This window comes from Neoarius graeffei, chromosome 7 (assembly GCF_027579695.1).
Source record: "Neoarius graeffei isolate fNeoGra1 chromosome 7, fNeoGra1.pri, whole genome shotgun sequence".
NCBI classification, from domain to species: domain Eukaryota; kingdom Metazoa; phylum Chordata; class Actinopteri; order Siluriformes; family Ariidae; genus Neoarius; species Neoarius graeffei.
The window spans coordinates 48872361-48897131 of NC_083575.1; the positions used below are offsets into that span (position 1 = coordinate 48872361).

A 24771-nucleotide genomic window follows, 5' to 3' on the forward strand; every position below is an offset into this window, starting at 1 on the left:
AAACTGTTGCTGATTAGATTTGATTAGAATCTGTCTTGAGTTATTGTACTATCTTGTGTTGTGTTTGTGGATATCTGAGTTAAATGTGATGCTATCTCTGAAATGTGCTGGTAAACATGAACTTCCATAGATGATTTTGTGAACAAAAAGACTAATCTGTAATTTGTTAATGTCGTATATTATTAATACTTTTAAATCATGAAAAAATTTGCTGAAGGGAACGTATACACTCTAAAAAAATAAAGGTGCTTCAGTGGTTCTTCAAATCTCTGGATGGTTCCATGGAGAGTCAAAACTCTGTGATGAACCATTACATTATGCGAAAGGTTCTTCACACTGGAAATGGTTCTTCAGAGCCTGGCATTCTCTTACCATTTGCTGGTCAATGCACATAGGCTATTTTTACACAAATCTGTCTTCACTGCTCAAACAAATGGTTTAAATGGTTCTTTAAAGAACCGTTGCATGAACGGTTCTTTGAAGCCCTGAAAAAGGTTCTTCTATGGCATCACCCTGAAGAACCGGTACTGGCCCCATTATTTTTTAGAGTGCATGACACATTTGAAGCAATCCTAATAAAGCGTTTCTGTAGTAAGAGCAATGGCTTTAGCGTTGTTGGATAAGTGCTTGCCCATATAATATTACGGTATGTTAGGTATGGGTAAATCAAGGTGTAGTATAGAATCATGAGGTTTTTTTTGTGATAGTAAATATTTAACCTTTCATATTATTCCTATATTCTTGTATATCTTTTTGCTAATGAACTCAACATGATTTTTCATGTAAGCTTTTCATCTATTAAAACACCTAAGAAGTGTGTATATGTAACTTGATTGATTGGTATGTTGTCACTATATATTTTGCCGTTTTTCTTACAGTGTTTTTTACTTTTTCCCGCAAAGATGATAATTTTATTTTTATTTTTTAATTTAAGGACAGTTTGTTTGCTTGAAACTAAGCATGCACCGATACCGATACTGGCATCGGCATTGGCCCCGATACTCCACTAATATACTCATACTCGTACTTGTCAAACAGTTGCCGATACCATGAACCGATACCAGTGCCGATCCCATGCGCCAATACCAATGTTCCCCGCAGCGCTTTTTGTTCCATTCGAGAGAGAAAAAAAAACTGAAGCATTGTTGAGCTCAGGCTTGAGCATAATATGATAGGCTATACCATGCGCCGATAGTGTTCCGTGAAGCGCCTTTTGCCAGCGTCCGTTCGAGGAAAAAAAGCTTCTCCCAGGAAAAAAATTGTAAATCTCAAGCATTGAGCGTAGGCTAATTTCGTCAGAAGACAAAAAAAATTGTTCGACAACAACCCATTTTTCCATGACGAAGATGTGTTTGCATAGTCATGAAACAGTGCCGTCACAACATCTTTCCCCAACACTGTCATTTTAAACATCTCTCCACACTCCACTCCCTTTCACTGCCATACGCAGATAGGCCTACGCTAAGATCCCCAACGTTGTCCTTTTTTAATGTTGGCTATTCGCCTAGGTAAGGGTTTTGTAGGACAGGCTACTCACTAACAAACAAATGAAAATCGGATTTTTGTATAGGTGAATCCAACCGGCAGAGTTTTTAAGTACGAGTCCAACCGGGAGAGTTTAAGAGTGAAGAGTGAGAGAGAGAGCTTTAAGAAATGGCTGATTGAGTTTTCCAGCTTGTTTCAGTTGAGGGCAACGCTAAGACCAAGGAAATTGACGTCCCATCTACAGGTATGGAGCTGCACGAGCACGGGACGCGATGTTGCGAATGGACAGCAACAGCGTCTGCCTAACAAGTTCTGCGACTGAACAAGAGCGTGCTCGAGGCATTCAACTCTCCTGCAGCACACAGCAGGATGTGTGCACATGCACATGAGAGGAGGGGGGGGCATATTTTAGTCTGCATTACTGGCGATGGAAATTAAATAATACATCGTCGCCGGCCGCCACTGTTATCTTGTGCGCTCTCTGTGATGTTGCGATGGTCACTGCTCCTCCCTTTCACGCCCTTGTCTTGTTGCTAAATGTAATTGGAGTAGTTTAAGCGCACCACCAGAACAACCCTTAAGTCAACCAAGACCGCAATGTTGCGGAAGGCCGATGATAGAGGGGGTAAGTGACCAGCGGAGTGAAATGATCACGCTGCATGTGGTAACTCACTGCTCTCTCCTCCCTTCATCAACAATCGGTCTTACATGTTGCAAGAGTGCAAGTCTTTCTTGACTTCGAAAGTTGGACATTGTAATCTAATCCAAATAAATAGCAGCCTTTTTCAGAAATTGCAGCAGCTAAATATTTAATTCTTTGTGTAGGCTATTTGCAATGAGTGTAGTTTTCTGGGAGTGAATGTTGCGCGACAATCGAGAGAGGTTGCACACGGAAGCGCAGATAGCCTTGTAGTCCACGTTACACTGCCAGCAGACAGCGCCTCTTCATTTCACGGTAGCGCTTCTTTTGCAACATTGTTATGTATAGATATGTAGGTAGCCTATATTTTAATAACATCAACAGTATCGGTATCGGTAGTACTCGGTATCGGCAAGTACTGAAATGATAGTACTCATACTCGTATCGGTTTTCACAAATGTGGTATCGGTGCATCTCTACTTGAAACCACTTATTTACCCCACACATTTCATAATTCATGGAGCTAACTACAGGGCTCGAAATTCGCGGTGGTCCGGTCGCCCAAGGCAACTTAATTTGTCATTTGGTGGGTAATTCCTGCCACTAGCCAGCCCGGCTGGTTAGTTGAAAATAAAAAATATATATGAAGCGAAGATTCAGACACACCGTCAACTAAAGCCGCCACATATTAAGCGTGTGCCGTGTCTGTGTTAATCGATGTGTTTATCGGCAGGACGGAAACTACCGAAGAATTCCGAATCATATTATGTACGAGTCAGGCTGTCGGTTTTTTCACTACTGCGCATGCATACAGTATAACGCATCTCGTTGAATATCGCGGTAATCACGTGTAGTATTGGACCAGGCGGGTGGAGCACAGAAACACGGCAGGCCAGAACTGAGTTCTCAATGAACTATTTATTGCTAGCTTTTCAGCCTTTTATCACTTCACAGCCGTGCACACACACACACACACACACACGTGTTCTGGTTGGGGAGAGACAGCTCCCTTTCTCTGCTCTCCTCTCCTTTTAAAGGGCCTGGTCACTGGTGAAGACACACAAACACAGGTTAATCCCCATCAGGTGCAATGATTCCACCACTTACCTTCCCTGACTCCGCCCTCCATTCACAGACCGACACTTGGCCACACCCCCGCTGCCACATCACGTTATCAAATTCAGTAGATGTGGCCACATTATTGCCCATTTAAACACGTGTGTTTTTGTTGTTGTTTACATCTACAGTACATCTGCCAAAGCTATGTTGCGATGTGGAATTTTCTGAAAGGTGTACAGAAACCGCCAGAGATGGGGACAAAGCGACCTCGGTCGGAAGAGGAGAAAAAGACCGCCGATAAAGCGTACGAGAAGGAGAAATGACAAAGGACTTATAAGCAAATGTGGGAGCAGGGTAGGCCTTGGCTGCAATGTGATTTTTATGGAATAATTAATTTTTTTAAGTTGATTCCTAGTCAATATGAAGCTCCTAATGCTTTCACTCTCATAAATGGTTAAATACAGAAAGCATGTTGGACATATTTTGGGTGCTATAGTCATGATAGTAGTCAAGTCAAGTCAAGTCAAAGTTTATTTATAAAGCACTTTAAAAAACAACAACAGGGCAGTTGACCAAAGTGCTGACAAAAGGCCCTAAACACGCAAGACTTGAAAGACACACAGGACTTGAGAACAACCATAGAACACATAGGAGAACAATAATAAAATACCAGCACAAGAGGGGGGCAATTTACAGTAGATGGAATATAAATATATTAAAAGAATAAAACAAAATGACAATTTTGCCAATAAAAGATGGGTTAAAAGCGGGATTTCAGACATAGATAGATAAAATAAAACCTCAAAAGCCCTAGGTATATTAAAACAGACGAGACTAAGGTCTTATAGAGTTAAAAGCCTGTGCATAGAAATGTGTTTTAAGGTAGGTTTTAAAATCAGACAAGGAGGGGGCCAGGCGGATGTGAAGAGGGAGCTCATTCCAGAGTTTAGGGCCAATGACAGCAAAGGCCCTGTCCCCTCTACTCTTTAGTCTGGAGGGGGGCACATCTAGTAGTAGTTGGTCAGCTGACCTCAGTGCTCTGGCGGGAGTGTGAATTTTTAAAAGATCAGCTAGGTAGGATGGTGCCAACCCGTGTAAAGATTTAAAAACAAATAAAAGAATCTTAAAATGTATTCTATACTGTATAGGGAGCCAGTGGAGGGCAGCCAGCACCGGTGTAATATGCTCACGCCTTCTTGTTTTGGTAAGAAGGCGGGCTGCAGCATTTTGAACTAGTTGTAGGCGTGAGAGGGCAGTAGCGCTTATGCCAGCATACAAAGCATTACCATATAGTAAGTATATTAAGTATATAGTAAGTATATTAAGTATATTATAGTAAGTATATTTGTTTTCAATACTCATACACCAAGTTGCCAAGTTTTCCAATATATTATTATTTGTTGATATTACAGTGGGGCAAAAAAGTATTTAGTCAGTCACCAATTGTGCAAGTTCTCCCACTTAAAAAGATGAGAGAGGCCTGTAATTTTCATCATAGGTATACCTCAACTATGAGAGACAAAATGAGAAAAAAAAATCCAGAAAATCACATTGTCTGATTTTTAAAGAATTTATTTGCAAATTATGGTGGAAAATAAATATTTGGTCAATAACAAAAGTTCATCTCAATACTTTGTTATATACCCTTTGTTGGCAATGACAGAGGTCAAACGTTTTCTGTAAGTCTTCACAAGGTTTTCACACACTGTTGCTGGTATTTTGGCCCATTCCTCCATGCAGATCTCCTCTAGAGCAGTGATGTTTTGGGGCTGTCACTGGGCAACACGGACTTTCAACTCCCTTCAAAGATTTTCTATGGGGTTGAGATCTGGAGACTGGCTAGGCCACTCCAGGACCTTGAAATGCTTCTTACGAAGCCACTCCTTCATTGCCCAGGTGGTGTGTTTGGGATCATTGTCATGCTGAAAGACCCAGCCACGTTTCATCTTCAATGCCCTTGCTGATGGAAGGAGGTTTTCACTCAAAATCTCACGATACATGGCCCCATTCATTCTTTCCTTTACACGGATCAGTCGTCCTGGTCCCTTTGCAGAAAAACAGCCCCAAAGCATGATGTTTCCACCCCCATGCTTCACAGTAGGTATGGTGTTCTTTGGATGCAACTCAGCATTCTTTCTCCTCCAAACACGACAAGTTGAGTTTTTACCGAAAAGTTCTATTTTGGTTTCATCTGACCATATGACATTCTCCCAATCCTCTTCTGGATCATCCAAATGCTCTCTAGCAAACTTCAGATGGGCCTGGACATGTACTGGCTTAAAGGGATAGTTCGGGATTTTTGACATGAATCTGTATGGCATCCCCATCAATAGTGTTGTGCAAACACACTGACTTACCCCTGACAGCATCCTGTGAGTCCAGTTCTTGTCCAGTTTTGGTCCAGACGAAAGTAGTCCGGCAAGTTTGTTGGGGTCACGAAAGTAAAACGTTTTTCGTCTCAAAACAGTATGTGTTCAAAAGAGTGATATATTTGCATCACAAAACTGTTGCCAAATAAAAAGTCAGACCTCGAAATCGCTTGGCACTATTTTCTCTCCCTTCTTATCACTGCACGCTGCCGGCTTCATCCAGCTGCGGCTCCAGCTTCAAGGATAAGCTGGAGCCGCATAAGTAGGAGTCCCGGCGGGTGGTTTGTATTCGATTCGTTTATATCCCGACCTTGTCAGCTGTCAGATTTATGTTCATGGACCCGGTAAGCTGGTAAATAATATATATATTTTTTTTCTTTACCAAATTCTAACAGAAAACGAGCGCGCCTGAAAGGGAAAACCGAGCCGAGCCGCCTCACGGCTGTAATGCAAATTGCTTTCCTCCTCAGTATACAAGTGCGCTTCCATGGCAGGGAAAAAGAAACTACCACTGCTGCCTATGTAGTGCCCTATTTATACAAATAGGAGTCATTCAGGATTCAGCCATGTTTTTGTTCCGTGTCATGGCTGAATCCTGAATGACTCCTATTTGTATAAATAGGGCACTACATAGGCAGCAGTGGTAGTTTCTTTTTCCCTGCCATGGAAGCGCACTTGTATACTGAGGAGGAAAGCAATTTGCATTACAGCCGTGAGGCGGCTCGGCTCGGTTTTCCCTTTCAGGCGCTCTTGTTTTCTGTTAGAATTTGGTAAAGAAAAAAAAAAATATTATTTACCAGCTTACCGGGTCCATGAACATAAATCTGACAGCTGACAAGGTCGGGATATAAACGAATCGAATACAAACCACCCGCCGGGACTCCTACTTATGCGGCTCCAGCTTATCCTTGAACCTGGAGCCGCAGCTGGATGAAGCCGGCAGCGCGCAGTGATAAGAAGGGAGAGAAAATAGTGCCAAGCGATTTCGAGGTCTGACTTTTTATTTGGCAACGGTTTTGTGATGCAAATATATCACTCTTTTGAACACATACTGTTTTGAGACGAAAAACGTTTTACTTTCGTGACCCCAACAAACTTGCCGGACTACTTTCGTCTGGACCAAAACTGGACAAGAACTGGACTCACAGGATGCTGTCAGGGGTAAGTCAGTGTGTTTGCACGACACTATTGATGGGGATGTCATACAGATTCATGTCAAAAATCCCGAACTATCCCTTTAAGCAGGGGGACACGTCTGGCACTGCAGGATTTGAGTTCCTGGCAGCGTAGTGTGTTACTGATGGTAGCCTTTGTTACTTTGGTCCCAGCTCTCTGCAGGTCATTCACTAGGTCCCCCCGTTGCTCACCGTTCTTGTGATCATTTTGACCCCACGGGGTGAGATCTTGCGTGGAGCCCCAGATTGAGGGAGATTATCAGTGGTCTTGTATGTCTTCCATTTTCTAATAATTGCTCCCACAGTTGATTTCTTCACACCAAGCTGCTTACCTATTGCAGATTCAGTCTTCCCAGCCTGGTGCAGGTTTAGAATTTCGTTTCTGGTGTCCTTTGACAGCTCTTTGGTCTTGGCCATAGTGAGGTTTGGAGTGTGACTGTTTGAGGTTGTGGACAGGTGTCTTTTATACTGATAACGAGTTCAAACAGGTGCCATTAATACAGGTAATGAGTGGAGGACAGAGGAACCTCTTAAAGAAGTTGTTACAGGTCTGTGAGAGCCAGAAATCTTGCTTGTTTGTAGGTGACCAAATACTTATTTTATCGAAGAATTTACCAATTAATTCATTAAAAATCCTACAATGTGATTTCCTGGATTCTTTTCCCCCATTCTGTCTCTCATAGTTGAAGTGTACCTATGATGAAAATTACAGGCCTCTCTCATCTTTTTAAGTGGGAGAACTTGCACAATTGGTGGCTGACTAAATACTTTTTTGCCCCACTGTATATTATGGTGCTCTGTGTTGTTCTCATTTATGTATTTAACAACTATCAAAATACTCAGGTCTTGAAATAAATGCACATTAGTCATGAACAATGGTAACTACTCTCTTTTGCGTTATTTTTGACAGAAGTAAAATTCATACATGAACAAATTTTGGCTAGTTGATTTTCTGTTTAGCTAGTTACTTTGGAAGGTAACTAGTCCGGCTGGCTGGTGAAAAAATATATGAATTTCTAGGCCTGTAACTAGGACAGTGCACTAAAGACATTTGTGCATGTCTTTAGTGCACTGACTAAGATTTGAGTCCATGGGCTTACTGGAGTAACGAGTGTCTCTCTACAGACCAGTGTGGTTTATGCTTCGGGGAGACAGAGTGTTTGGATTCCAGGGCCTAGGCTGGCATGCAATGGTGTAGGGTGATGAAGAGAAGTTGGACTCTCATTAAAGAACACAGGCGCACTTCTCATCCTACTTCACTGAGAGTAATAACGCATAAGTGAAAAGACAGAGAGAACGTTTGGGATTGGGAGGATTCCTGGTTTGTGTACGTTCTGGGATTTTGAAAATTGTTGTGATCAGTATTGAAGCTTCCTGAATGTGGGAAATGAACAGAGCTTATCAGTTTCCTTCCAAAACACATTTCTCAAAAGCTTCGTCTTTATGACATCCACCCAGTAATGTGAATCAGACACAGCATACAGACATAAACACATTCATGTAAAGCAGTTTCCTTTTATTTTACCTTCAGACAAGATCTGGCTCTATCAAATTCCTGAGTCATTGACTTTAGGCTGTCTTGTATTTTAAGCATGGAATTTGTTATGGAATGATGCTGATATTCCAGTCGTTAATATGAGCTGCCTGTCAGATTGTTTACTGTACTGAAAATGGCTGATTATTATTCTACCTGTGTAACATAACCACAGTGTGACACTCCAGGTTTAGGACACTAGCATTTGTGTCACTAGGGATTATTTTGAGCTGTAATTGAGAAGCGTGTTGAAAACGTTCTGTATACCACAGCAACAGTCTCAGACTAAGCTCTACAGGGTCAGTGGGCATAGCAGCAACAATTTACAAGCAGATTGTGCTTGGTTTGAGTTTGATTATTTTTGTTGTAGCTTGAGTTTTCTCAGACAGATTATACAGCAGAGGCTGTGGAAGAACACTCGATGGCTTTGTGTTTGAGAAATGAAAGAATGTGCATGTGTCCTTCATACCTAAACGTTTCTGGATGGAACTCAGTGTTTGAGGTCAAGTCTGTTTCTCTCATCTTAAGGAAACCTGATACTTTCATGTGATTTTCTCTTTTTAGTCCTGTTTGCCTTTTGTGTAGCTGTATCATCCTTCAACAAGTCTGGGTTTATTTTGCTACTCTGTTAGAGAGGCTTGAAGTGCGTGATTGAGAGCAGACCCCCTTTTTTGTAAGGAGTGACTAAGCAATGGCCTGTGGCCTCGAACAGAAGATTTAAATTCATTATTAACTGTTTCAAATTGCTTAAAGATTAAAATATGTATGCCAGTATATTGGAAGCAAAAGGATTTAATCAGTAAAAATACAACTGGAACTCTTAATGTTTTAATCTCATCTCATCTCATTATCTCTAGCCGCTTTATCCTTCTACAGGGTCGCAGGCAAGCTGGAGCCTATCCCAGCTGACTACGGGCGAAAGGCGGGGTACACCCTGGACAAGTCACCAGGTCATCACAGAGCTGACACATAGACACAGACAACATTCACACTCACATTCACACCTACGGTCAATTTAGAGTCACCAGTTAACCTAACCTGCATGTCTTTGGACTGTGGGGGAAACCGGAGCACCCGGAGGAAACCCACGCGGACACGGGGAGAACATGCAAACTTCGCACAGAAAGGCCCTCGCCGGCCACGGGGCTCGAACCCAGGACCTTCTTGCTGTGAGGCGACAGCGCTAACCACTACACCACCGTGCCGCCCTCTTAATGTTTTAATGTTAGATTAAAAGAAAACACTTTTGATTCTGTAGTCAGATATTTACGACAGTTCTCACCACAAAAAAAAAAAAAAGATTTGCTTTACTTCCATTAAGCAACAGTCAACTGTGTTATCAGATAATTAGCACCGGCCTGCTTCATTGATGCTGATACTGCACTGCAAAAAATTGAAAACTGAATTTGAGGAGAAAATGACTTAATACCAGTGAAATTATCTTGCTGCGTGGACAGATATTTTTACTTGATAAGACATCTTAGAATAAGTTGGTTGCAATCTAGAACTAAGTTTAATAATCTCAGAATTGGTGTCTTGTATTCTTCTAATAGGAAATGCTAGGTCATTTAAACTATTTTCAAAATATTTTCACTTGCTAAGATATCATTTTTTGCAGTGTGAATGTTGCTTAATCTTAAACAATCATGAAAGAAAAGAAAAGCAGTGTAATATAGACAAGAGTGTAGAAAAGAGAAAAGAAAGTGGCTTAATAGAGAGAGAAGACTGGTGGAGTGACTTGCATTATTTTAACACCCTTCTGACACCTGAATGTCACTACATTTCAACTGTCAAAAGAAGCACCATCTGAGATTCATGTCGACGCAGGCTCAGCTTTCTCGTCTCAGAGCTGAAGGAACACCTTGCCTCAGACTCTGATCCAAGTGTCACATCACATGACATGACAAGGAGTTTGCCCTCCCTTACAGGAAAGGATAGATTGTGAAACACCATTGCAAGAAATTGCAAGCCAAACTCACTGTATGTTTATTTACTGCACTATTGTTGTGTTCCCTGGCTGAGTTATCTTGTTATAGAGATACTTGCAATCATAAATACAGTACATGGGTCATTCTGCCCAGCAACTCTCCATTTCACTGCCCTTCTGATTCCCAGCAAGACTGAGACTGTGCAGCTCTTTTAACGCTTTAGTGCCTGTGTAATGTTTATTCCAACAGCTCTGGTTTTACAATCAGCCAGCAGGCAGCACTCTTTCGATAGGCACTTTTAACACCAGCAATGATGTGTAGAGTGCTCTTGGCCATATGCCCACTCTGGAACACGAATGGTAAAAGCATCAAGGTGCTCAGCGTTTATTTCAGCAATGCCACTGTTTTAATTGCTCATCAAGCTTCTGTTTTAATAACTCTTGTCATAGCAATGTGCCGCCCTTTTCTCTCAGCAACCTAGTAGGAGTAGAGATGTGCTCCCTAAGCACCATATCACCTTTTTATGCTCTGAGCCACAGTATTTGAATACAAATTGTAGGTGGTTAATCCCTCAGTATGGTGGTCCTCTGAGCTGTCCTTACATCTGTAGTGTTTCATTTAACTGATCGGACAAAACTCAGTAACAGATTTGTCTAGCTTGATCCTGTTTTTTTTTTTTTTTGGGGGGGGGACACTTGATACCTACCCACACATATGAATTTTGTCATGAGCACATTTAGGCTATTATAAGGAAGACTAATTGGTGTTCCGGGGACATATTTTGCTTGTAAATTACAACTTATGTCAGCAGGCTCTCATAATATGAGCAATTTTTTTTTCTTTTGCTGATGGACTGTATTGTGTGTTTTCTTCACTTTTAAGAGGAGATTCCCCCCGGAGTATAAAGAGAATCTGTTTCAAAACAAGGGCACTAATCTTGTCCGTTATCACCCTCCTAACATGAATAAAGCTTCTCAAGAGTTAAAGACGGCCTTACAAATATGGACATGGCTGTAGCGGTTCAGTATTGGTGGGTGGAGCACAGAGCACGGCAGGACAGAGATTAGGTTCAAAATAGCGTTTAGTGCTAGACTTTTCAGTTTAACAATACGTCACTCAACCAGACACACGCACAACTGGCGTCTTGTTCAGGGATGAGCTCCTCTGCTCTCTGCTCTCCCTGCCTAAATAGGGCGCGGTCACTGGGAAGACACACACAAACACAGGTTAATTGGAATCAGGTGTAGTGATTCTGCCACTTACCTTCCCTGACTCCGCCCTCCTGTCACAGACCGGCGCTTGACCACGCCCCCACTGCCACATACCCCCACCACCCGACTCAGGCCGGGCGGCCGTCCGGCCTGCAGCCGACTCCCCCCCCCCCCCCCCCCCCTTGACGGGAGAGGAAGTCCGCCACGACCATCTGCGCCCTCGGCCTGTGGACCACCTTGAAATTAAAGGGTTGGAGTGCCAGATACCAACGGGTGATCCGCGCGTTGACATCCTTCATGCGGTAGAGCCACTGGAGGGGCGCGTGGTCCGAACAGAGGGTGAAAGGGCGCCCCAGCAGGTAGTATCGGAGGGCGAGGACCGCCCACTTGATGGCCAGACACTCTTTCTCTATGGTGCTGTAGCGCCCCTCACGCACCGACAGCTTCCTGCTGATGTACAGGACAGGGCGGTCCTCCCCCTCCACCTCCTGGGACAAAACCGCCCCCAGCCCTCTGTCCGACGCATCGGTCTGCAACGTAAAGGGGAGAGAAAAGTCAGGGGAGTATAAAAGTGGCCCCCCACACAGTGCAGCCTTTACCTCAGAAAAAGCCCGCTGGCACTGCTCCGTCCACTGGACCGGGTCTGGTGCCCCCTTTTTAGTGAGATCAGTCAGTGGGCTGGTGACATCCGAATAATTAGGTATAAACCTACAATAATAGCCAGCCAGCCCCAGGAACTGTCTCACCCCCTTTTTGGTCTTGGGCCTTGGGCAGGCCACAATTGCTATGGTCTTGTTAATTTGGGGACGCACCTGCCCGTTGCCCAAGTGGAAACCCAGATACCGTACTTCCACCCGCCCAATCGCACACTTCTTCAGGTTGGCTGTGAGACCCGCTCGCCTCAGCGACCTAAGGACGGCCCTTAGATGTTCAAGGTGCCTCGGCCAGTCATTACTATAGACGATGATGTCGTCGAGATAGGCGGCCGCATAGGTGGCGTGGGGGCGGAGGACCCTGTCCATCAGTCGCTGAAACGTAGCGGGCGCCCCAAACAGCCCAAACGGAAGTGTGACGAATTGGTGTAAACCAAATGGTGTGGAAAAGGCCGTTTTTTTCTCGGGATAATGGAGTCAAGGGGATCTGCCAATATCCCTTCGTCAAATCCAGTGTCGAATAAAAGCGAGCAGTGCCGAGTCGATCGAGCAACTCATCAATACGAGGCATTCGGTACGCGTCGAATTTAGACACCGCATTGACTTTTCTATAGTCCACACGGAACCGGACTGACCCGTCGGCCTTGGGTACCAAGACCACCGGGCTGCTCCAGTCACTGTGGGACTCCTCGACGATGCCCATTTCGAACATGGTCTCAAGTTCTTCCCGAACCACCTTTTTTTTGCGTTCGGGTAGCCTGTAAGGGCGGCTGCGCACTACCACCCCCAGGGGCGTCTCTATGTGGTGCTCTATGAGGTTAGTGCGACTGGGCAGGGGTGAGAACACATCCGAAAACTCGGTCTGCAACTGGGCGACCTCCGTGAGTTGGGTCAGGGAGAGGTGGTCTCTACAGGGGACCGGAGAGGTACGTGATGTCCATGCCCCTTTTTGAACCTCTGGCCCCAGCTCTGCCTTCTCCGGAACCACCGACACCAACGCCACGGGGACCTCCTCATTCCAGAGTTTAAGCAGATTGAGGTGGTAAATCTGTAGTGCCCCACCCCTGTCTGTTTGCCTCACCTCGTAGTCAACGTCCCCGACTCGCCGTGTGACCTCAAAGGGTCCTTGCCACTTGGCGATCAATTTGGAGCTCGATGTGGGCAACAGTATGAGTACTTTCTCTCCCGGTGTGAACTCCCTAAGGCGCGTACCCTTGTTGTACAGGCGGGCTTGCCATTCTTGGGCCTGCCGCAAATTCTCCCGGGTTAGGTGGGTGAGCGTGTGGAGTTTTGCGCGCAGGTCCATAACGTATTGAATTTCGTTCTTACTTTGTGAAGGTCCCTCCTCCCAATTTTCCCGCAGCACGTCTAGAATGCCGTGTGGCTTACGCCCATATAATAATTCGAACGGGGAGAACCCCGTGGAGGCTTGGGGGACCTCTCGCACTGAAAACAACAAGGGCTCGAGCCACTTATCCCAATTACGTGCATCCTCACTTACGAATTTTTTAATGATGTTCTTGAGGGTGCGATTGAATCATTCCACTAAACCATCCATTTGTGGGTGATACATGCTGGTGCGGATCGGCTTAATCCCCAATAACCCATACAGTTCGCGCAGTGTCCGTGACATAAATGTGGTGCCTTGATCAGTCAGAATCTCTTTCGGGATTCCAACTTGGGAGATAACGCGGAAGAGCGCCTCCGCAATACTGCGTGCTGAGATATTGCGCAGAGGCACTGCTTCCGGGTATCGTGTTGCATAGTCCACCAGAACTAATGTAAAGCGGTACCCTCGTGCTGACCGATCTAATGGCCCAACGAGATCCATCCCAATCCTTTCGAACGGGGTCTCGATTAATGGTAGAGGGCGCAAAGGCGCTTTTGGAATGGCCACTGGATTTACTAACTGGCATTCGCGGCACGCCGTACACCACCTACGAACATCGCCGCGAATCCCCGGCCAATAGAATCGGGCCATTATTCGGGTTAGTGTCTTATCCTGCCCTAAGTGTCCAGCCATGGGATTAAAGTGAGCCGCCTGGAATACCAATTCCCGGCGGCTCTTTGGAATTAAAAGCTGCGTGACTCACTCTTTAGTTTGAGTGTCCTGCGTCACTCGGTATAACCTATCCTTCATAATCGCGAAGTAGGGGAAGGACGGGGTGGCGTTCGGCTGGAGCGTTTGACCATCGATTACTCTCACTTGGTCAAACACATGTCGCAGAGTCTCGTCTCGCGACTGCTCTAATGGGAAATCTGCGAGGGATTCCCCAATAGAGAGAGGAGGGGCTGGCGGCTCCTCACTCTGACGCGGAGATGACGTAGACGGCTCTGTGACAGCTGCTCCCGCCAAAGCGACACCGGGACCTCCCCCTGTTAAATGGCAGGACCCACTCTCTACTAAGCGTGTCATTAAACCCCGAAATCCTGGCCAATCAGTCCCCAAAATTAAAGAGTGGGTAAGGCGAGGATTAACCGCCGCCTTCACTATAAATTTTTCCCCTCGGAAAAAAATGTGGACTGACACCAAAGGGTAGCTGTGAATGTCCCCGTGCACACACAACACCTTCACCCCCTGTGCTCCCCCCGATGCCTCGTGTTGCACCAGGCTTTGGTGAATTGAGGTCTGATTACAACCAGAATCCACCAATGCCTGATATGTATCCCCTTGGATACTCACCGGTATGCGATACGCTCCGGCCCAATCGAGGGCGGCTTCTGGCGCGTCGGGGATCCGAACCACCGTGCCCACCTCCATTGCTGTGCACTGCCGTTGGAGGTGGCCCGGTTCCCCGCAGCGCCAGCAAACCGGCCCGGGCTTCCTCTCTGCACCGGTGTTCTGGGGCTCACTCACCTGAGGGGGGGGGAGAGACAGACACAGAAGGGAGAAACGGGAGGGCACCGCGGGTGCGGCGGGCCGGCTGGGGTGGTGCCGGCCCCTGCCTCCGCGGTGGGGGAATGGGGCGAGGACGGGACACAGGAGGGGGGAGAGAGAGAGAAGAAGAGAGAAGAGAAGAGGTGGTCTCCTGTCCTGCCGCCGGAACAGCCGCCAAATAGTCCTCCGCCAGCTCGATGGCCTGATCCAGCGACGCCGGGCAGTGGCACTGGACCCACTCCGCGGTTCCTGCTAGCAAGCGCGTGACGAACTGCTCCAGCACTGCCTGATCGACGATCTCCTCGGCGTCGCGGTTGTTGGCCCTCAGCCACCGCCAGCAGGCGTCCCGGAGTTGCTGGCCAAACGCGAACGGCCGGCCGACTTCCTGCAAGCGCAAGGCGCGGAAGCACTGGCGCTGCTGTTCCGGGGTGCGCCCCACATGCTGGAGGACGGCCCGGCGGAGGTCCGCGTAGGCCAGCCGGCGGTCGGCGGGGAGCTGTAGCGCGGCCAGCTGCGCCTCTCCCGTTAGCAGGGGGAGGAGGCGCGCCGCACGCTGCTCCATCGGCCACCCCAAGGCCTCTGCGACTTTCTCAAAGAGCGTGATAAAAGCCTCGGTGTCGTCCTGCGGACCCATCTTGGTTACGGTGAGGGGGGACGGGCCCGCGGTGGGAGCGCTGGTGGACCCCGCCGATGCAAGGAGGTGCCGGAATGCCTCCCGATCTTCTTGCTGGGCCAGCACCAGGGCCTCAAAGCGGCGTTCTTGTTCCTTTCGGAGGGTGACTAGTGCCTGGTGCTGGCTTTGCTGGGCCGTGGCAAGGGCGTGGACCAGGTCGGTGAATGGGGAGGACTCCATGGGGCTGATCGGCTGCTGTGCTCCACAAATTCTCCTGGGTTTCGGCACCACTGTAGCAGTTCAGTATTGGTGGGTGGAGCACAGAGGATGGCAGGACAGAGATCAGGTTCAAAATAGCGTTTATTGCTAGACTTTTCAGTTTAACAATACGTCACTCAACCAGACACACACACACAACTGGCGTCTTGTTCAGGGATGAGGTCCTCTGCTCTCTGCTCTCCCTGCCTAAATAGGGCACGGTCACTGGGAAGACACACACAAACACAGGTTAATTGGAGTCAGGTGTAGTGATTCTGCCACTTACCTTCCCTGACTCCGCCCTCATGTCACAGACCGGCACTTGACCACGCCCCTGCTGCCACAACGGCAATTAGGATTTCTGGAGCAGAACCATAAACCACCACAGATCTCATTTGTAAGTGTAAAACCTTTCTATCCTGTGGTAGTTTAGATGTTGTTTCAACCTTATCTCGGAAGCCATTTGTCTTCCATAAGCAATGTTTTGTTATTCAAGAAATGATTGTGTGTGTGTTGGGGGGGGGGGTTGAAAAGCATGGTAACCTCATGTCCTTCACATTAAAAAGCTTAGAGGCACCTTATTTAAATTAATCAGTTAATCACTGGGATTATTAGTTGTGTTAAAGAAGTGCGGCAAATTCTTTGTCAGATTTCGTTCCTGTTTCATCCTTTAGTCGATTCCAGCAGTCGATCTGTCCAGTCACGAAAATTCTTGTGAACAACCTTTCAGTTTCCATCGCTTTTCTGGCGCACTTTCTAGCTGATTCGCTTTCATATTTTTCTTTTCTTTTCCACTGGCTTTTAGCTGAAGGGAGAGCGGAGTCCATCATGTTTGCCGATGCTGACTTGTTTTGGTTGAAAGTAGGTCAAACATGCCCTACGGTGGTCATGTGATATTGTTGCTTGCTTGCTTCGGCAATCTCTGGAATCGTAAAATGCAGGATGCTTTTTATCTCGGCAAAACATTGACACATAGGATACACGGTGTGTGCAGTGGCAGCGCAACTCCTCAATTTCAACTCAAATCAACTTCATATCAGTGTGAAATATCTTGAAACTCCAACAGCAGTAGAAATAGAACATTTTTGCCCAGAATTCAACTTTGCAATCAGAATCTTTAAGCAGTGAGGGAGCATCAAATAAGACCTAGCATCATATTGCATCCTAAATTATACTGTCTGTACCCTCTCAATCTACTGTTTCTTTTTCTTTCTGACACCTTTCAGTCATCCAGGTTCTCAGGCTGAGATCCAAGTTAACGCTGGATAGTTTTACACCATATAGGTTGCTTGAAGCAATCTCAGTTACAGCAGGTATTTGAAGCTATGCAAACACCACTGTGAGACCACATAAAGGTCTTTTGGTTAGGTTGTTGGAGAAGGTTTTGACTTTCATTGTGCTGCATTCTATATACATCAACGATGTATATGTTTCTTATATTCTATACCTGCAGCCTTTTCTCTTCAAGCCCCTGGCAGAGTCACAGCAAAAGTATAATGTCTTACACATGTGTAGGATCTGGTAGGTGTTAATGCAACCCTGCTCTTTGAAATCTACATTTTATTTGTGATAGATAAGCTGAGCTTAGGGACTGTAACCAAGACTTTTCCTGTTGTGTGTGGATAAAAAGTGGGATGGTATTTCTCCCTGTGGCCCTGTTGATATTCCTATCATTTCAAAATACTCTGCATTTTTGATAATGAAGTCAGATTTTCTGCTCACTTCCTGACTATTTCTTTTGTGTTGTTGATTCATTAAGCAGGACCCAATTAAAGTGGAGAGCAAGTAAGAGCTCACCATGTCAACCAGACTGAACTGTTGCATTTCAGTTCAGTCACAGCATCGAATGAAGTGACATCAGAACAAGCCCTTATTAGACCCTGTGCACCATTGCGAAGTCTACCCACATTTTTATAGTACATCATAACTCAGTGAAAGGCAGCCTGGTGTTTGAAGCAGCATCATTCCCTTGTTTCTATGAATCTCTGGAACATCCATTCACTGGGCATGTGGACTGCGTGATGTGGTGTTAGCATGTGCAGTCGTGAAAATTGGATTAGAGACTAAAGATAGGTGTTCCTGTGCAGGCTCCATTGCTGGATCCTGGACACATCATAGACCTGCAATTATGGATAAATTTCTTTGGGGCTGCAATTTAATTTTCGAAGAGAAAAAATGATTTATGTGTTGTTCCAGCTCACAAATCATCTTGATGGAATGGAGGAGGAAGCTTTTCTTCTACCCAGACTGAAAAAGGTGGTCAGAATTTTAATGTACACTTTTTCCTCCTGAGAGCAATTTGGGAGAATGATGGTAAAGTCAGGTTAATAGTGGCTTTTCTGGCATCACCACAATAGGGTCTTTGTGGTGATCTGTAAGAGGCTTGCTGTAATTATTTAATCTCAGGCTTAGTGGCTCAGTACTTCATCTCTAAGGACTGTTTGGGAAAATATTTCAGCTTCTATCTTGCCTCAAATGAGCCTGAAAGATTGCAATACGTGCATGTAACTTCAACCTTCTGGCCTTTTGAGAAAAACTACAATTGACACAAGGTAAAGAAAAAAAATCCAGAGAAATATAGTGCTACCAATAACTCTCAGAAACAAATGGAATTATCATTGGAACTGCATAACCAAGTGGAAGCATTTTTTTTTTGGATTACAGAAGTTGTTTTATAGCATCGCTGGCTTATGTAGTTCCCTATTTGCACATTTTAATTTTATGATGCAAGCACAGAGGAGACATAAGAGTAAGTGAAAATGACTTTTCTGTGGTCATTCACCTGACTCGACCTGCTTATGGGAGGAGTGTGGATGATGGACTATTAGCATCTCTCTCTACTTGAGGGATTTTTTTTTTTTGTGAAACTATCTAAACCTGATATGGCTTTTGTTTACAGTTTATTGACTCTATAAGGATATAAGAGGTACAAGGAGAATGGTACCCCCTTTTTCCAAAAAAGTAATTGTATCTCCTCACCTTTCTAGAAGGGTCATATAAAAGTATTTTTATTTGGAGAGTTATATTTAACAAAGGCCGTATAAAAGATGTGAGACTCCATGAAACTTAAATTTTTAACATGTTCAGTAGACCCTCACACAGGGTTTATACTTATTTGGCTAAAAGAAGGCTCATTTTATAAATAAACTAAAACTCAACCCAAAAAGTTACACCAAATTAATGAGCTCGACAGTAAAAGAGGTAATGTTTAAAAAAAGGTAACATAAGGTTAGACTGACCATTCTGTAGCCATTCTCATTGAGTTATGATGTACTTCCACTCTTCTAGTGGAAGGCTTTCCACTAGATCTTGGAGTGTGGTGGTGGGGATTTGTGCTCATTCAGCCATAAGAGTTTTAGTGAGGTCAGGTAGTGATGTCAAGTGAGGAGGTCTGGTGAGAAGTCAGCATTCCAATTCTTCCAAAATATGTTCAGTGGGGTTGAGGTCAAGGTTCAGGTTCTACTACATCAACCTTGGCAAACCATGTCATCATGGACTTCGCATTGTGCACAGGGGTATTGTCATGATAAAACATATTTGGGCCTATCAGTTCCAGTGAAGGGAAATCTTAACGCGATAGCATATAAAGACATTCTAGACAACTGTGTCAGTTGTGTGCTTACATTTTTGTGGCAACAATTTTGGGAAGGCTCACATATTGATGTGATGATAGACATATATATATATATATATATATATATATATATATATATATATATATATATATATATATATATATATATATAAAATTGTATATTATATATAAAATATACAATACTTATAATATGCAATACCCCACTCCATAATGTGGAACACAACACTGTACATAGCACCCTTTTTTTCTTTCTTTTTTATGCATATTTTATATTTTATGCTGTTTGCACTGTGATTGGTGTTGCTTTTAATCTCATTGTACGTGTGTATAGTGACAATAAAGGCATTCTATTCTATATCAGTCCATATTTTATTCCAGGATTAAAACTGGCTTGTTCTTAAGGGCAGATAATTTTGCTTACTTCTGAAGATTATTTCAAGCTGAAAATTAGAAAATTAGTATCCAGAAACAGGCAGAATCTTCTTATGTTTTTTTTTTTATCACAATCTCATAATGAGAAATGTTAAATAAATTCCAGACATTTTAACTTGCCCAGATATCATTTTTTGTTCTTTAATGTTCTGGGTAAGTCAATGTTTTGCAAAACCTGAAATTAGAGAAACATCACAGCGCTTTCTCCATGCCAACAGAACCAGGCCAAGTGTTTTATTAAGGTTCCTATCTTCAGCACTGCTGTGACATTCCTGTACTGTGCTTACAATGCAGAAGGCGGAAAGATGACACATGTGTTCTTGGCTGGTGCGGTGTCTTTACAGGGGCTTTCAGAGGAGAGGGGAATCTGAGAGACTGGCCCAGGATAAGAGGAGTAGTGGTAGGAAGCAGGGCTTGGGTATTTTGGGGTATAGAATTCCAGGATCTCTGGAGTGGGAATTAGACACTCTCAAGATGGTGTCCCATTTGGATTGGGTCGCCTGGTGTGTTATACAATAATGATGGTAAAAGACCTGCTCACGTTGTATCACCTACAAAAAATGGATGTATTCCTCATATTATACAGAAATTTGTTTTAATCCATATTTAATGTTTTCTTTAAATTCTGCAAATTGTGAAAGCACACGTGTAAAAGAAATATGGCTTACATAAGGCATCAAATGGCTTTGGATTTTTTGTTTGTTTGTTTATCAAGGCAGATTCAAGACAGAAAATTCTTGTATTTGTGTGTAACAATTTCACATGGTCTCTACATGACTTTGCATAAGGAGAAAATTAGGTAACGGGCTGTTGCAAAAGGGAGGCATGGTGGTGTAGTGGTTAGCACTGTCACCTCACAGCAAGAAGGTCCTGGGTTCAAGCCCGGTGGCCGACGGGGGCCTTTCTGTGTAGAGTTTGCATGTTCTCCCCATGTCTGTGTGGGTTTCCTCCAGGTGCTCTGGTTTCCCGCACAGTCCAAAGACATGCAGGTTAGGTTAATTGGTGGCTCTAAATTGACCGTGAGTGTGAATGGTTGTTTGTTTCTATGTATCAGCCCTGTGATGACCTGGCAACTTGTCCAGGGTGTACCCCGCCTCTCACCCATAGTCAGCTGGAATAGGCTCCAGCTTGCCCGTGACCCTGCACAGGATAAGCAGTTATGGATAATGGATGGATGGACAGTTGCAAATGACTCATTACTGAAGAGAGGAGAACTTCTAAATTGTTCTGTACTCTGATTAATATTTCACGTGTAACATATGTTTACAGAAACATATGCAGTAGCCTGAATGTTAAGTAATTCACAGAAACACTTTTGAACAGGATTCCTGAAGAAACTTTCATACACAGTATATTTAAAGCCAGTGCTTGATGTGCCTTTTGACGAAGGTTGTCTATAGATGTCCCAGAGCAACCGAGCAGAACAGGAAGTGGTAACAAGCCCAGAATGTGTCGGGAATCTGAGTATACACTTCCACATGCTTGTATATAGGGTTTCACCTTTCACGGCCACCACTCCTCTGACCTCAGTGGCCTGACTCTACACCAAAATGGCTACTCATGCCAGCACTTTTTGGATACCACTGCCAATCATTCTTTGAGAGTTCTCTGCGTTTTTGCTTCCTGTTTATCATGTGTTTGTAGTGATTTTTGTTTTTAGCTTGTTTTTTTTTTTGTCCAATAGTATAAAAGTGTTTTCCGCTGACAGATTGACAAACATTTTTATTGCTGATTCCACATTGTTCTGTGGCTCTCGATGGGTGTGAAGATATGGCTTCAGTCAGCGAGGAAATAATTTTCATGCTTGGTCTGATTAAATACATTCCCAGTCTGGTTTAAGGAATACAAAAATGCCTTCTGAGTATTTTAGTAAGCTCACGTAGGCCTATGGTCTGTGCCAGAACATTTATAATCTGTAAATTACATTGCACAAATTAAACTGTCCATGTTTATTTTAAAAAGGCAGTCGTAAGCCATAATGGCCAAAATTAGAAGGCCCTAATTTAATATTATCCCAAATAAAGAATGATAATTTGCATGTGAAACAGTATTGGAATGAAGTTTTAGCATGTACTAGTACTAGAACTCAGAACTTCACCTGCATTTCAAAGAGATCACCAAAAGAATAAAAATAAAACTTGCCACATTGTCTGTAATTATGCATGTAAAACAGTATTAAAGGCAGTGAGAGGTGTTTGTGTTCATAACCTATAATTATGAATAAAAATCTTTTCACATACTCTCTTTGAATCCACTGCCACTGGAGGTGCAATCATGTGGAATATATAAAACATGAAAACATTTTACCGTATAAATGTTAAGTCATAATTTTGAAAAACTTTCTTATTATTTTGAGACACTGAGACATAATTTTGGCGACGTCATGATGGAAACAGACTTGTGCAAATTTAATACCTGTCCTTCAGTCATATTTCCCCATGCGATCTTATTAGGATGTTACTTTACTTTCTTTTGTGGGTTTTGATAAGATTGCACATTTTTACACATGCAAAGCTTTAAAAATCAGGTTCTAAATCTTTTTAGTTAATAAGCTACTCTTTGTAAAGTGTCAGGTTTTATGGACGCTTTGACAATATTGTCCTTTCATGATGTCTCTATATTTTATTGCTTTGGAGTGACTTGGGGTCAGTGTGACAACATGGGACTGGACCTTATCATTTCTAATGACTTACTTCTAATTGGCCTCAATACACTGAAGCCTATTCTCAGTTGAGCATGGATTTCTTGTGCACTCCATTCTGCCATTTTCTACAGAAATTCCACTTGCCACTTCGGCAGCACTTTTGATAAATTTCTCCTATAATTACTAGAAAAACACAGGGCTCTAAAAACAGGAAAGGAAAGAATAATTCATAGACCCATAGGAAAGGTTTGTCACTGTTGTGACCATGCTATTACTTTTGCCTGCCTTTGTTATTGCACGTCTAAATTACGGGAAGGACTGGTCCGAATTTTTCTTCTTTTTCACTGGGGTACATTATACTTTGCCTGAGATGTTTCTCTTCTTAGACCTAGCAGACATATATCTTTGTCTCTGAGGTCAGCTGACTTTAAGCTACAGATAATTTCTTTGCATTGCTCATTCCATTTATCTCCATTATGGATCACCATGGCTGCGGTTCATGTCCATGTCTGTGTCCTTTTTCTTCCTTAGGTCATTTAAAATCAAAGCTGTCATACGCCAACTTCCATTTTCACGGTATTTTAAATGTAAGCAGCCTGGAAAGCAATCTATTATTCTGTCCTTATGCATTCTGCCTAAAGGAAAACAGCTTGATGTAATCATTTACTTTCAGAAAAAAATAGCTCCCTGTCACAAACTGTTTGATGGATTAGTTTGTGCTTGTTCAGATTTCCAGACTGATGGCTGAATGAGTTCTTGAAGAGATGATCTGTCTAATTGTATCTGACAGGAGTTATTTATTTGTCATAAGTGATTTTCACTTTTGTCTAAAACAAGATTGGGAATATACCAGTGCTTTGTGTGACTGCAAACTTTATTTTCATGAGAGAACATTTTATTAAGATGCTTCCAGAGCAGTGACTTAACTCTGCCTTGATGCAAACTAATATAAACGGCATTTAAAAGAAAGGACATTTCATCAGCCCATGATGCAACACATACAATATGTTAATCACTTGAAATGAGATTAAACTGGGGTTAGTAACATTGTTTTATGCAGTATTCAGAAAATTACCATTGTCTACTATGTACTGATTTTTTTTTTTTTTGCAACAAGACACACTGAGTGTTTTAAAGAATAAAACAGCAGTGTAGTGATTGTAGAAATAAATATGATAAACCAAACAGCTGCAAAAGTACTACTTTGGTGATAAATTAGTTAGGGTTTTCACTTTAAGTGCAGTGTGTGATGAGTATATCCCAGTAGTGTACTATGGTACATGAGCCTCCGCCTTCTCCTCTGCTGTCACCAGTGTTTAAGACTTGCTAACACACTGCCAGAAAAGCCAGCTGGATCTCTTGACGGGCACTGACATCAGGTCTGTGATCTACTACTTTATAAACACAGCTCTGAAATTAAACTACTTTATTTATGTGCACAGCCGACAGTGTGACTCAGTACAGAAGATGTTTACCTTCCCTGCAGCTTTCCTCTGAGTGTCTTAGACTGAGAGGGATAAAAAGAGTCATCAGGGATGCACTGATTGCACCTGTACTGGCAGAGAGCACAGCCAAGGCATGCTGTCTCGCTATTCAGAGTCATCACATATTGGTTTATACAGGTCAAATATTTGTAGACGCTTTTATCCAAAACAACATAAAATCAAGGTGAGCAGATGAAGGTTAAGGGCCTTGCTCAAGCACCCAACAGTGTTAGTATCCAAAAAAACTAACCACTGAACCACCACTAAGCTGGGGTGGGTTTCGCCAAAGCATCATAGCACAAAGATCATTGTTAAATGGTAGAGCAAGCATCACAATGAACACTCTCTCTCCTCGTTAAGATGCTGTTAGTATTAAGAGGCTTTTGGGAAACCCACCCCAGATCTGCTGTACCTTTTTAATGTCCAAATTCATTTGTTACTGCATGTGACTAACACCAATCTCTCTTTTTCTCTGTTGCAGGACCTCCTGTAAGTACAATAGACCTGTTGTGTTTATTGCCTGGATTGCGGTAAAGTAACCCAAACTTTGTGTATTGTCTGTTTGTGTGTGCTGTGCTGTGCCTAAGCTCTGTGTGTGTGTGTGTGTGTGTGTGTGTGTGTGTGTGTGTGTGTGTGTGTGTGTGTGTGTGTGTGTGTGTGTCACAAGTCACGTTGTCACCTTTACATACATTTAGATATAAAATGCAAAGTACATCTTATAGATTGTTTCGACACTGTTAGAAGGGTTCCTTTGTATAATTTTCAAAAAATGTTTGGAAGACTTATACCCCATTCACATGCACACTGAAAACC

The 24771-nt window shown here is 43.6% G+C and overlaps 1 protein-coding gene across 1 annotated transcript in view; it reads left to right on the forward strand.

Moving 5' to 3' along the window:
* Positions 1–24771, forward strand: part of col13a1 (collagen, type XIII, alpha 1) — a 144601-nt gene that overhangs the window by 44180 nt on the left and 75650 nt on the right. The window contains exon 3 of the mRNA XM_060924958.1: positions 24440–24447. Within this exon, the coding sequence (XP_060780941.1) occupies positions 24440–24447 (8 nt within the window). The remainder of the gene's footprint in view (positions 1–24439; positions 24448–24771) is intronic.